Here is a 15133-nt window from a genome sequence, read left to right on the forward strand (position 1 = left end):
CTGTATTAATGGCACCTGTTTGAACTGGTTATCTGTATAAAAGACACCTGTCCACAGCCTCAAACAGTCAGACTCCAAACTCCACTATGGGCAAGACCAAAGAGCTGTCAAAGGACACCAGGAAAATAATTGTAGACCTGCACCAGACTGTGAAGAGTGAATCTACAATAGGCAAGCAGCTTGGTGTGAAAAAATCAACTGTGGGAGCAATTATCAGAAAATGGAAGACATACAAGACCGCTGATAATCTCCCTCGATCTGGGGCTCCACGCAAGATCTCATCCCGTGGGGTCAAAATGATCATGAGAACGGTGAGCAAAAATCCCAGAACCACACGGGGGTACCTGGTGAATGACCTGCAGAGAGCTGGGACCAAAGTAACAAAGGTTACCATCAGTAACACACTACGCCGACAGGGAATCAAATTCTGCAGTGCCAGACGTGTCCCCCTGCTTAAGCCAGTGCATGTCCAGGCCCGTCTGAAGTTTGCCAGAGAGCACATGGATGATACAGCAGAGGATTGGGAGAATGTCATGTGGTCAGATGAAACCAAAATAGAACTTTTTGGTATAAACTCAACTCGTCGTGTTTGGAGGAAGAAGAATACTGAGTTGCATCCCAAGAACACCATACCTACTGTGAAGCATGGGGGTGGAAACATCATGCTTTGGGGCTGTTTTTCTGCTAAGAGGACAGGCCGACTGATCCGTGTTAAGGAAAGAATGAACGGGGCCATGTATCGTGAGATTTTGAGCCAAAACCTCCTTCCATCAGTGAGAGCTTTGAAGATGAAACGTGGCTGGGTCTTCCAGCATGACAATGATCCCAAACACACCGCCCGGGCAACGAAGGAGTGGCTCTGTAAGAAGCATTTGAAAGTCCTGGAGTGGCCTAGCCAGTCTCCAGACCTCAACTACATAGAAAAACTGTGGAGGGAGTTGAAAGTCCGTGTTGCTCGGCCACAGCCCCAAAACATCACTGCTCTCGAGAAGATCTGCATGGAGGAATGGGCCAAAATACCAGCTACTGTGTGTGCAAACCTGGTAAAGACCTATAGTAATCGTTTGACCTCTGTTATTGCCAACAAAGGTTATATTACAAAGTATTGAGTTGAATTTTTGTTATTGACCAAATACTTATTTTCCACCATAATTTACAAATAAATTCTTTAAAATTCCTACAATGTGAATTCCTGGATTTTTTTTCACATTCTGTCTCTCACAGTTGAAGTGTACCTATGATGAAAATTACAGACCTCTGTCATCATTTTAAGTGGGAGAACTTGCACAATTGGTGGCTGACTAAATACTTTTTTGCCCCACTGTATATATATATATATATATATATATATATATATATATATATATATATATATATATATGAAATACTTGACTTGGTGAATTCTAGCTGTAAATATACTCCTCTCCTTTTAGCCACGCCCCCCCCCCCACCTCCCGAAATCGGAGGTCTCAAGGTTGGCAAGTATGCATAAAACCTTATCAAAATATGACAAATTTGCCAACACTTCATTTTAATTCCCAAATGCCCCCTACAAGACCATCTGACAGGTTGAATATTTTTTTATTCATGTATTTCCATGTCCGGGTCTTACAGGGTTAATACCCATCTTGACTAACTGGGTTACTAAAAGTGTTTTACAGCAGTGGTCCCCAACCACCGGGCCGTGGTCCGTGGATCGATTGGTACCGGGTCGCACAAGAAAAAAATAAAATAAAATAAAATCTTTTTTTTTTTTTTCTTTAATTAAATCAACATAAAAAAACACAAGATACACTTACAATTAGTGCACCAACCCAAAAAAACCTCCCCCATTTACACTCATTCGCACAAAAGGGTTGTTTCTTTCTGTTATTAATATTTGTGGCTGCTATATTATATATCAATATACAGTCTGCAGAGATACAGTCCGTAAGCACACACGATTGTATTTTTTTATGACAAAAAAAAAAAAGAAAGACATTTTGCAGTAAGAACGAAGCGAGGAATTCTCAACCTGCTCCCACGTGTCTTCAGTTGAACAGATGGTGGGATAAATTCTTCATAATCTGCTGAATAAATGTCACCCGGCATGAGAGTAAGTCTTCATCTTGTAAAGGCACCCAGAGTTAAGGTGTCATTTGTAAGAAGAAGTGCTGATCTTGCACTTAACGGGAAAGTGTCCTGTCAATGAGCGGCAGAGAAGCTTGTCGGACAGAAGACTCCAAAGGAGCTGCCATGTTGGCTGTTTGGCAGGACAGATGGGGAATGAGCTCCATCAGGAATGAGGGGACGGAATACCGCGGGTGGCAGCCAGCGTGTACCTGGGTGAGTGCGTGTGTCACTCTTCATGCACGGGCCTCAAGTGCGCCGAGCGAGTGTGTTTGCGGGAAAAAGGCTAGCGCAGGTGTGTGTGTGTGTGTTTGTGGTGAGTTAGTGACGGCAGCTGGTGTAGCGGTGTGATCCCTCAGCGGCGGTGACAGCAGCTGTTAGCGGGGCTGTCTCCGCCCGGCCAGACTGACGAGGTCCTCTTCATCAAACACGCCTGCTCATTAATGCTGCAGGGCTCCACGGCGGAGAGGACGTTACGCGTGGTGAGGTCTAATATGAAACATCCATGTTGCAATATATTGTGTCCTTATCTCTCACAGCGGCGATCCCCAACCACCGGTCCGTGTCACTTTTTGCTACCTGGCCGCACAGAGACATTAAATCATTTATAACCGACCGCATTTCCTCCTACTTAACTTTCGCCAGTCCCACCAGACACACCAATAAGCCAATACAACTCCTGACACGAAGTCGCCATTTGCTGGATTTGTCACATCTAGTGGCCTTGTGGTTAGAGTGTCCGCCCTGAGATCGGTAGGTTGTGAGTTCAAACCCCAGCTGAGTCATTCCAAAGACTATAAAAATGGGACCCATTACCTCCCTGCTTGGCACTCAGCATCAAGGGTTGGAATTGGGGGTTAAATCCCCCAAAAATGATTCCCAGGCGCGGCCACCGCTGCTGCTCACTGCTCCCCTCACCTCCCAGGGGGTGATCAAGGATGATGGGTCAAATGCAGAGAATAATTTCGCCACACCTAGTGTGTGTGTGACAATCATTGGTACAAGAAATGTCCGATAATATCGGACTGCCGATAATAATAAATGCTTTAAAAGGTAATATTGGAAATTATCGGTATCCGTTTCAAAATTATCGGTATCGGTTTCAAAAAGTAAAATGTATGACTTTTTAAAACGCTACTGTGTACACGGACGTAGGGAGAAGTACAGAGCGCCAATAAACCTCAAAGGCACTTCCTTTGCGTGCCGGCCCAGTCACATAATATATACGGCTTTTCACACACACAAGCGAATGCCAACCATACTTGGTCAACAGCCATACAGGTCACACTGAGGGTGGCCGTATAAACAACTTTAACACCGTTACAAATATGCGCCACACTGTGAACCCGCACCAAACAAGAATGACTAACACATTTTGGGAGAACATACGCACCGTAACACAACATAAACACAACAGAACAAATACCCAGAACCCCTTGCAGCACTAACTCTTCCGGGACACTACAATATACACACTTTGTGAAAGTCAAAGTATAGTATTTCCCATAGTTGTAATTGGTATCAGGATTATCTCAGGGAGAGCATGTCCCAAATTCCAAGCTGCTGTTTTGAGGCAAGTTAAAAAAAAATAATGCACTTTGTGACTTCAATAATAAATATGGCAGTGCCATGTTGGCATTTTTTTTTTCCATAATTTGAGTTGATTTATTTTGGAAAACCTTGTTATGTTGTTTAATGCATCCAGCGGGGCATCACAACAAAATTAGGCATAATAATGTGTTAATTCCACGACTGTATATGTCGGTGTCGGTTGATATCGGAATCGGTAATTAAGAGTTGGACAATATCGGAATATCGGCAAAAAAGCCATTATCGGATATCTCTAGTTGTGAGTTCAAACCCCGGCCGAGTCATACCAAAGACTATAACAATGGGACCCATTAACTCCCTGCTTGGCACTCAGCATCAAGGGTTGAAATTGGGGGTTAAATCAGCAAAAATGATTCCCGGGCACGGCCACCGCTGCTGCTCACTGCTCCCCTCACCTCCCAGGGGGTGAACAAGGGGATGGGTCAAATGCAGAGAACAAATTTCACCACACCTAGTGTGTGTGTGACAATCATTGGTACTTTAACTTAACTTTAATTTTTTAAAGAAAAAAACAACCTGCATGACAGCTTTGTATTACTAGAGTCCACATTGCAACTTTTTCCTGTTACATTTCACCCGTTTGCTCTTTTATTCCATTTTTTTATGTATTTTTTATGCAATAGTATTTTTACAATGTGCCGTTAAAAATGATCTGCACTTTGGACACCCAGGGGGTGATCAAGGGTGATGGGTCAAATGTAGAGAATAATTTCGCCACACCTAGTGTGTGTGTGTGTGACAATCATTTTCAATCGTAGCCAAAAGCTAGGTTCCGTCTGCAGTCCGCGGCAGGTTGATGACCTAAGATCAGGGCAGATCAGCAACAAAGTGACCATAGTAGTTAAAGTGGTGGAGAAGTGCTCAATTGTTGCATATAATAATTGTGCTGAAGGTAGAAAATACACACCTCCTTTGGCCTAGTAAGTTAAAGTGCTGGTGTTATTGCATGTAGTCCTATTATACAAGTCGTTAGCAATAACGGATGTATTTACGCCATACTTGCCAACCTTGAGACCTCCGATTTCGGGAGGTGGGGGGTGGGGGGGCGTGGTCGGGGGTGGGGCGAGGTGTGGTTGGGGGCGTGGTTAAAAGGGTAGGAGTATATTGACAGCTAGAATTCACCAAGTCAAGTATTTGATACATATATATATATATATATATATATATATATATAATCTACATCCTGAAAATATGCAAACAAAACTGTGTTTAGATAATTGACACTTCAAACTTGCATAAATATAAAATGAATATAACATAACTTGGCTTCTGAGAGCTTCAAAATGTAATGAATAAAATGCTAAAGTTGTTGATAAACAAGCAATTATTTTAATAATTAAATATGGTCATTTTAAATGAATTATTATGATCATTTAAAATTAATTATTTCAAATATGTTTATTTTAATGTATAATTCTATGGCTGGATGTAATAAGGAGTCAGAAAAAATACAAATAAAAATACAATTAATTTTGATGTTTTTAGCAAAATATAGTAAAAATGTATTTAGTTTTTTTTCTTTAATTAATAAATATATTTATTTTTAGGTAAGATAAACATAATAATACAATTTATCTCTAGTCTGGATGATTTAAAAAATGAAAAAAGGCTGTCCTCACTCAGGTCTGCATGGGGCTCCGGCTGAAAATCGAGAGATTTTCGGGAGAATATTTGTCCCGGGAGGTTTTCGGGTGATGCGCTGAATTTCGGGAGTCTCCCGGAAAATTCGGGAGGGTTGGCAAGTATGATTTACGCATGGAAAATTAGACCAAAAAAAGCTAACATTGTATCTACGTATGAAATTATAAAAATGGAAGTAAAAATCCACAGAAATATATTGGAACTAATTGCAAGTATTTCTAGCTTTCTTATATATCCACGCTTTTGTCCTTGAATGTGATGTATCACCTATAACCCATTAGATACTAAAGCTAAAAAAAAAAAGCCTACTATGAGCAAAAACGAGTACAAAAACAAAAGCCTATGGAGAGCTTTTTTGCAAAGGGAAAAGGCCAGGGGCTTCCCACTAATTCCACTAATGAGTTGTTTCATGTATTCATTTTTCATGCACTTATTTGCTATATTTATCTGCCACACATGGAAGGCCGGTCCGTGAAAATAATGCCTTAATTAAACCGGTCCGTGGTGCAAAAAAGGTTGGGGACCCCTGTCTCGCAGTACGTTATCAATACATCAACATCATTATGCTGCGGTTGCTATGGCAAAGTATGTACCGTGCTGTAAGCCGCTACTTTTTCCTATGCTTTGCACCCTGTGGCCTATAATACGGTGCGGCTAATTTATGGATTTTTCTCCGCTGACCACCAAATAGTTTTGAGCCAAGGCACATTTTTTGCGTTGAAAAAATCCGGAGGCACACCACCAGCAGAAATCATAAAAAAACGAAACTCAGTTGACAGTAAAAAGTAATTGTCACAATTGTTGGATATGACTTTAAACCATAACCAACCATGCATCACTATCGCTCTTGTCTCAAAGTCGGTGTACTGTCACGACCTGTCACATCACGCCGTGACTTATTTTGAGTTTTTTTGCTGTTTTCCTGTGTGTACTGTTTTAGTTCTTGTCTTGCGCTCCTATTTTGGTGGCTTTTTTTCTTTTTTTGGTATTTTCCTGTAGCAGTTTCATGTCTTCTTTTGATCGATATTTCCCGCATCTACTTTGTTTTAGCAATCAATAATATTTCAGTTGTTTTTATCCTTCTTTGTGGGGACATTGTTGATTGTCATGTCATGTTCGGATGTACTTTCTGAACGCCGTCTTTGCTCCACAGTAAGTCTTTGCTGTCGTCCAGCATTCTGTTTTTGTTTACTTTGTAGCAAATTCAGTGTTAGTTTCGTTCTGCACAGCCATCCCTAAGCTTTAATGCCTTTATTTAGGGACACTCACCGTTTGTTTATTTTTGGTTTAAGCATGAGACACCTTTTTACCTGCATACTGCTTCCCGCTGTTTCCGACATCTACAAAGCAATTAACTACCTGCTGCCACCTACTTATATGGAAGACTATTACACGGTTACTCTGCCGAGCTCTAGACAGCACCGACACTCAACAACAACACATCATTTGCAGACTATAACTACTGGTTTGCAAAAAATATTTTTAACCCAAATAGGTGAAATTAGATAATCCCCCACGGCACACCAGACTGCCGCGGCACAGTGGTTGAAAAACACTGTTGTAGATGATGCTACATATGTACAAAATAAACCACATAATGTTAGTACATCAGTCGAGAAAAAGGATCAAACTACATAAATAACATACTGTAATTTGATTTTGATATACTTTTTTTTATCTTGATAGATTACAAAATTAACACCAATGAGTTGACTGATGAACATTATCACATAATTTATTCAGAAAATATAATTAACGACAAATAAAGATAGAATACTATTAACCGCAACATGTAAGTGTAAAAAAAAACAACATTATGATTTGTACAATTTCAGAATGTGCTTGTTCTATTTTTAAACAAAGAAAATAATCTGAAGTTGTCTTTATTTTTAAGTTATTGTGCTGTGATTTTACCACTTGGGAGTAGATTTTTCTCCATGTGGCCCCCGATCTAAAAGGAGTTTGACACCCCTGGCCTAAAGGGTGTGGTATTGTTTGTGCTATGGCGCCATCTTTTCGACGAGTTCGATCACTGCAGGTGCAGCTGGGTGAATGTGAATTACTGCTGTGTAAAGCTTTGAACCGGAAGTATAAGTGCCTTTCCGTTTTCTAAGCGTCCATAGCGTTTTGTACTCGTATGGATTCTTCATTCATCACTTCCAGCAACGCTTGTAAGTTTTACAATATAACTAAAACAAATGATACTTACGAAACCGTCCCATGCGTGATATCTGTAGTTTTTTTTTGTATGTGCTATCCTGATGTAATGAAGCTAGCGCCGTTAGCATCAGCTAATATGCTAATACATTTACGCGTGTCTGTGTTAGTATTATTAACTTACAATGGCATTCTTTCAAACGAGTACAATGCCCAATAGAAACAGTTTCTCGATCCTTTAAAATGGCCTGAAATTCCGGGAATTGGTAATGTATCGGTTGAAATGTGAAAGTTACCCATCCCTACACACCTTTTTAATGTAGCTTTTAACTTTTTACGTTTTAATTTTTATTCGGGTAAATTCTATTTTATTTTATGACATCATTAATATTTCTTTAGGTTTTTGTTTATTTATCAATTTTATATTATATTTTTATAAATATTTGTGATGATTAAACTTAAATACATAATTATAATCAAAATAATACAAATTAATTAATTCAAAAGATCAACTTGCAATTAATTTCTAATTTATATTGTGTTTTTTAATAAATATTTGTGATAATCAAACTTCAATAAAATATTATAACTGAAATAATTACAATGAATGCATTAAAAATAATTAAACTTATTTAAATTATTATAATTGAAATAAATAAAATTAATGTATTAAACATTTTTAGGCATGTTATTAATTTCGTATTTATATTGCATTTTTTTAAATAAATATTTGTGATTATTAAACTTCAATAAATTATTATAACTGAAATAATTAAAATTGATGAATTACAAATAATAAGGCTTGTAATTCATTTCTTATTTATAGTGTATTGTTTTATAAATATCTGCAATAATTAAACTTCAATAAATAAGTATTACTGAAATAATTAAAATGTATGAATTAAAAATAATTACGCTTGTAATTAATTTCCTATTTATAATGTATTTTTTGCATAAATATTTGTGATAATTAAACTTTAATAAATTATTATAATTGAAATAATTAAAATTAATGAATTAAAAACATTTAAGCATGTAATTACTTTATTTGCATTTTTTGTATACATATTTGTGATGATAAAACTTCAATGAATTATTATAGTTGAATTAATTAAAATGACTGAATTAAAAATATTTAAGCAAGTAATTAATTTCGTATTTATATTTAATTTTTTTAAATAAATATTTGTGATAATTAAACTTCAATAAATTATTATAACTAAAATAATTTAAATTAATGAATTAAAAATAATTAAGCTTGTAATCAATATCGTATTTATATTGCATTTTCAAAAATACATATTTGTGATGATTAAACTTCAATGAATTATAATTGAAATAATTACAAGTAATGAATTCAAATCATTTAAGCTTATAATTAATTTTGTATTTATATTGTATATTTTTGACATTTTATTTTCCATAGTTAAACTTCAATAAATTATTATAAATAAATAATTACAATTTATGAATTAAAAACAATCTTGTAATTAATTTGTTATTTATATTGTATTTGTTGTATGAATATTTGTGATAAATAAACTTCAACGAATGATTATAATTGAAATAATTAAAATTAATAAATAAAAACATTTAAGCATGCAATTAATATCGCATTTATATTGAATTTTTGAAAATAAATATTTGTGATAATTAAACTTCAATGAATTATTATAATAAAATATTTACCATTTAAAAATAATTAAGCTTGTAATCAATTTCTATTTATATTGTATTTTTTGTATAAATATTTGTGATGATTAAACATCAATGAATTATTATAATTGAAATAATTGAAATTAATGAATAAAAACATTTAAGCATGTAATTAATATCGTATTTATATTGCATTTTTTTTAAATAAATATTTGTGATAATTAAACTTCAATGAAATATAATAACTGAAATATTTAACATTTATGAATTAAAAATAATTAAGCTTGTAATTAATTTCTTATTTATATTGTATTTTTTGTATAAATATTTGTGCTAATTAAACTTCAATTAATTATTATATTTGAAATAATTAAAATTAATGAATCAAAAATATTTAGGCATGTAATTAATTTAGTATTTATATTGTATTTTTTAAATAAATATTTGTGATGATTAAACCTCAATAATTTATTATAACTAAAATAATTAAAATGAATGAATTAAAATAATTAAGCTTGTAATTAATACTGTATTTATATTGCATTTTTAAAAATAAATATTTGTGAAAATCAACCTTCAATAAATTATTATAACTGAAATATCTAAATTGTATTAAATATAAATAATAAAGCTTTTAATTATTTTTTTTATAAATATTTGTGATAATTAAACTTCAATGAATTATTAAAATTGAACTAATTACAATGAATGAATTAAAAATATTTAAGCATGTAATTAATTTCGTATTTATATTGCATTTTTTTAAATAAACATTTGTGATAATTAAACTTAAATACATTATTATAATTTATATATAATGTCTTGTTAATTTCAATGGTACTGTGTGTGTGTCTCTCCCTATTAAACTGGTGCCAATCACTTTGCGTTGCAACTTGCTCGTGTATGACAAGTAGTACATAAATAAAGTCTTGATTTGATTTGATACACCTGCGCAATCTAAATAGATGCAATAAATTACTTTGAAGTACTCAGAAGGGACATTTTCCCTTCTTGTTTTGATTGTGTGTCTTGATCATATTAATAATGCAGCTCTGCAAGGCTGTCAAACACATACGGTAAAAATAATCACTCTATATATTTTTTGGTGCGTGGCTGTCAACAAGCGATAACCACATGCCGACTTGTCATATGCAGAGTCTGCTATCGCACCTCTCACCTGCTGCTTGCATAAGGAGCGACGTGGACAGTTATGGATGGTGTAAACGAGACGAGCAGGTGTGAAAGATGGTGACAAAAACACGGTGGGGCCGTGGCGAGTGTCTGCAAAAGTGAAACACTTGCATGGCTTCCCCCCAGAATGCAAGGCAGCTGGGGGAGAGAGTAAGAAATGGCAGGGAACTAAGTACCTGCAGGTATGTGATTCTATTCTGGACCAGGTCCGACAGGTCTTTGGCCTCCTTCACTCGCCACTCGCCGACTCCGTCCGCCTGGCTGAGGTAGTACAAGTCCGTCATGATGGACCTGCAAACAAGTCGTTGAAAAAACTGTCTTATTGTGTGGTTCTTGACATTGATGGACAAAAATATCCTGCAAATATGTATTTTAGGGATGGGTGTAATACTGTGCATGAGTGCTTCTCAAACTTCTTCCACCTAGTACCACTTCAGAACACACAAGTACCACCACAATGACCAACATTAAAATATAGTAGCGGAGTAGGCCTGACTGATGGAACTACAGTTGCCGTTCGGTCTTCTAGCCCAGTGTTTTTCAACCACTGTGCCGTGGCACACTAGTGTGCCGTGAGAGATTATCAAATTTCACCTATTTGGGTTAAAAATATTTTTTGCAAACCAGTAATTATAGTCTGCAAATGATGTGTTGTTGTTGAGTGTCGGTGCTGTCTAGAGCTCGGCGGAGTAACCGTGTAATACTCTTCCATATCAGTAGGTGGCAGCCGGTAGCTAATTGCTTTGTGGATGTCGGAAACAGCGGGAGGCAGTGTGCAGGTAAAAAGGTGTCTAATGCTTAAACCAAAAATAAACAAAAGGTGAGTGCCCCTAAGAAAAGGCATTGAAGCTTAGGGAAAGCTATGCAGAACGAAACTAAAACTGAACTGGCTACAAAGTAAACAAAAACAGAATGCTGGACGACAGCAAAGACTTACAGCGTGTGGAGCAGATGGCGTCCACAAAGTACATCCGTACACGATATGACAATCAACACCAAAATAGGAGCGCAAGACAAGAACTAAAACACTACACACAGGAAAACACCGAAAAACTCAAAATAATTCACGGCGGGATGTGACAAGTGGTGACAGTACACCTACTTTGAGACAAGTGCTATAGTGATGCATGCTTGGTTATGGTTATGGTTTGAATTCATATCCGACAACTTTTTACTGTCAACTGGGTTTCGTTTTTTAACCATTTCTGCTGGTGGTGTGCCTCCGGATTTTTTCAACCCAAAAAATGTGCCTTGGCTCAAAAAAGGTTGAAAAACACTGTTCTAGCCGTCCATAGCGGGCCTACTCATATGGATTCCTAATGCATTACTCTGGCGTACATTTGTAAGTTTTACAGTATAACTAAAACAATTTTTACCTACTAAACCGTACCATGTGTGAGGTCTGTATGAGTTTTTCATGCATATTTGTACTGAAGTTAGCATTGTTAGCTACTATGCTAACACGTTTGCAAGTGTCTTTGTTGGTATTATTAACTTACAAATTAGATATGTCCGATATCATCGGCCAATAAATGCTTTAAAATGTAATATCGGAAATTATCGGTATCGGTTTCAAAAAGTACAATTTATGACTGTGCGGAGTGGTACACGGACGTAGGGAGAAGTACAGAGCGCCAATAAACCTTCGGCCCAATCACATAATATCTACGGCTTTTCACACACACAAGTGAATGCAAAGCATACTTGGTCAACAGCCATACAGGTCACACTGAGGGTGGCCGTATAAACAACTTTAACACTGTTACAAATATGCGCCACACTGTGAACCCACACCAAACAAGAATGACAAACACATTTCGGGAGAACATCCGCACCGTAACACGACATAAAAACAACAGAACGAATACCAGAACCCCTTGCAGCACTAACTCTTCCGGGACACTACAGTATACACCCCCCACCTCAACCTCCTCATGCTCTCTCAGGAGAGCATGTCCCAAATTCCAAGCTGCTGTTTTGAGGCATGTGAAAAAAAATAATGCACTTTGTGACTTCAATAATAAATATGGCAGTGCCAAGTTGGCATTTTTTTCCATAACTTGAGTTGATTTATTTTGGAAAACCTTGTTACATTGTTTAATGCATCCAGCGAGGCATCACAACAAATTTAGGCACAATAATGTGTTAATTCCACAACTGTATATATCGGTATCGGTTGATATCGGAATCGGTACTTAAGAGTTGGACAATATCGGATATCGGCAAAAAAAACATTATCGGACATCTATACTTACAATGTATTGTTTCAGTTTTGTAAATTCACCAAGACGTCACCGTGAAGTTATTGAGTCTGTTTAGCTGATTGGACGATGAATTCTGTTTTATTTGATCAGCCGTTTTACTGCCGTGTTACAGACACCGTTTGGAAACAATTAAGGTATGTAAATAAACATTTAGAAAATATTTCTGTGTAAATAACTCATTTCACGACGTATATATCTGCGGCTTATAGTCCGGTTCGGCTAAAATATGGAAGAATTATTTTTTTTCTACTAAAATGTAGTGGGTGCGGCTTATATCGTTTTATAATCCGGGGAATACTGTATTCAATTAAAACAAGGCAGAGGTTTTTTGTTTTTTTTACCAAGTGTATTTCATATTTTTGGCCACTGTAACAGTTTGAACAGTAACACTGTCAATATAGGAAAATAAAACACTGTACTTTAATCAATCGATTCTTTGGCACACCGATCTATGAGTGTTTTTAAGAATCTGCTGCAAAAATTTCAGTCCCTAGCAAGATTTTGGAACTGAACTCGCGGGCCACCAGTTGGATAGGCCAAATAATGAAAAAGAGAGGACCTAAGGTTGAACCTTGAGGAACACCACTAGTATAACTAAATAAATTGAACAAATGACTGCATCTGAAGTAAACAAGCTACATCTTAGTTACAAACATCACATTAAGAAAAAACATGCCAAAAAGAAGAGGACTTAAAGTGGTGCCTTGAGGTACGCCTCAATTATGTAAATCACAAGTTTGGACCCCGGTGTTTTATGTTTGCTAGCAAGGTTCAAATGTCAAAGCAAATATCTGCCAATGTGTTTAGTGGTCCAAGTTCCTCTATAGAACAAGAGCACTCTAGTGGTTTTAGGAATTTGCTGCAAAAGTGTTTGTCTACCAAGTTTTGAACTGAACTCTGGGGCCGGTATGGTGCCATTTGAATAGCCCTGCTCTATTCTGAAGTGTTTATTTTTTATGTTGGAAAGTATATAAGTCCCGGGTTCTGGGACTTATATACTTATATATAGACTTCGGATCTGAGACCGGTATTGTTGATCATCACATCCCTAGTTTGGATGAAAATAATGAATAGAACAGAAGAAATGGACTCAAAAAACGCTTAAACGTAAACTTGAAGCGAATGTACTTTGGCTTTGCTATTGACATGCTACTTATTAGCATTAGCGATTTCACATGACAATTTCAACACCTCCAAATTTGTTAATCAAAACGACAACTAGGATGCACGTTACCATCAAACAGCAGGTGCGTAATAATTACTATACTTACAGTATAAACATTTTTTAGGGCGCAACAAAAACAAACAAAAAACACTGCCATCTAATGTGTTGGATTTGCATCTTTAATTGCAACCTAATGTCATATTTGCAAAAATGTTAATAAGATGATAATAAAACAATAGATAATTAGGGCTGAGATTATTTGGGCACCACATGATTTGATTCAATTCTTGGGGTAAAGATTTGATTCAGAATCGATTCTCAATTCAAAACAATACGTTTTTTATAACATTGGTGCCAGTTTGATGAGTAACAACATTCCTCCATAAAATAGATAAACAGCTTTAATACATTTCTATATTACTTAAAAGAAAACTGGTTTTGTTTCATTAAATTCTACCCAAACATTTAATGAAGTCAAATACAAATAAGGTAATGAGAGAAAAATATATATGCAACATTTCTACATCATCAATATGACGTGCATGATTGACTGGACCGGACAGATTAAAATATAAAATAAAATACAAAAATTACATGTATTTTATTTATTTTTTAATCGATTAAGAATCCTTACAAAAAAGAATTGCGATTCATTCAAAAATCCACTTTTCTTGACACCCCTAGATATACCGTATTTTTCGGACTATAAGTCGCAGTTTTTTTCATAGTTTGGCCGGGCTCCAGTGCGACTTATATATGTTTTTTTCCTTCTTTATTATGCATTTTCGGCAGGTGCGACTTATACTCCGGTGTGACTTATACTCCGGTAATGCCTGGACAGCAGTTATCATAATCAGCTCATTTTTAAATGTCGCAAAAAAAATGGCACTTTATCATCAAAAATAATTAATATTTATCAACACACAAACCGTACTGGTGTGAGCGATTCCTGCAAGTGCAGCCCTTTCACAGTGCAATGTTTGCTACTTACAGGCTTTGTACACCTTCTCCATGGCCAAATTCAAGCACTTTTTAAGGACTTTCAAGATCAATTTTCCAGTTTTTCCAGTACCCTTCAAAAGGCAAAAACCAATGTGAATCAATCCATAGCCTTGTTGTTTGAGGTCACCAAATGCTGTCTGTCGGAAAAATCTGCTAAAACCTAAGCCTAACATTGAACCAGCAGTTATCATTAACTGAATGGGGCATAGAAAATGAAGCAGCGTGACTATTCAATGTCATTGGTGTTTGCAAACATGTCTGCATTTGTGTTGTTTTTCACATTTATTGTTCTTTTTCTTACTTACAGCACTCATTGACATCGAACAGCACGGATTGA

General features: G+C 36.1%; 1 protein-coding gene across 1 annotated transcript in view; it reads right to left on the bottom strand.

Annotated features, from left to right (window-relative positions):
* Positions 1 to 15133, bottom strand: part of fut8b (fucosyltransferase 8b (alpha (1,6) fucosyltransferase)) — a 392883-nt gene that overhangs the window by 106892 nt on the left and 270858 nt on the right. Inside the window, exon 5 of the mRNA XM_061987060.2 lies at positions 10542 to 10656. Within this exon, the coding sequence (XP_061843044.1) occupies positions 10542 to 10656 (115 nt within the window). The remainder of the gene's footprint in view (positions 1 to 10541; positions 10657 to 15133) is intronic.

Source organism: Nerophis lumbriciformis, linkage group LG26 (assembly GCF_033978685.3).
Source record: "Nerophis lumbriciformis linkage group LG26, RoL_Nlum_v2.1, whole genome shotgun sequence".
Taxonomy (NCBI): domain Eukaryota; kingdom Metazoa; phylum Chordata; class Actinopteri; order Syngnathiformes; family Syngnathidae; genus Nerophis; species Nerophis lumbriciformis.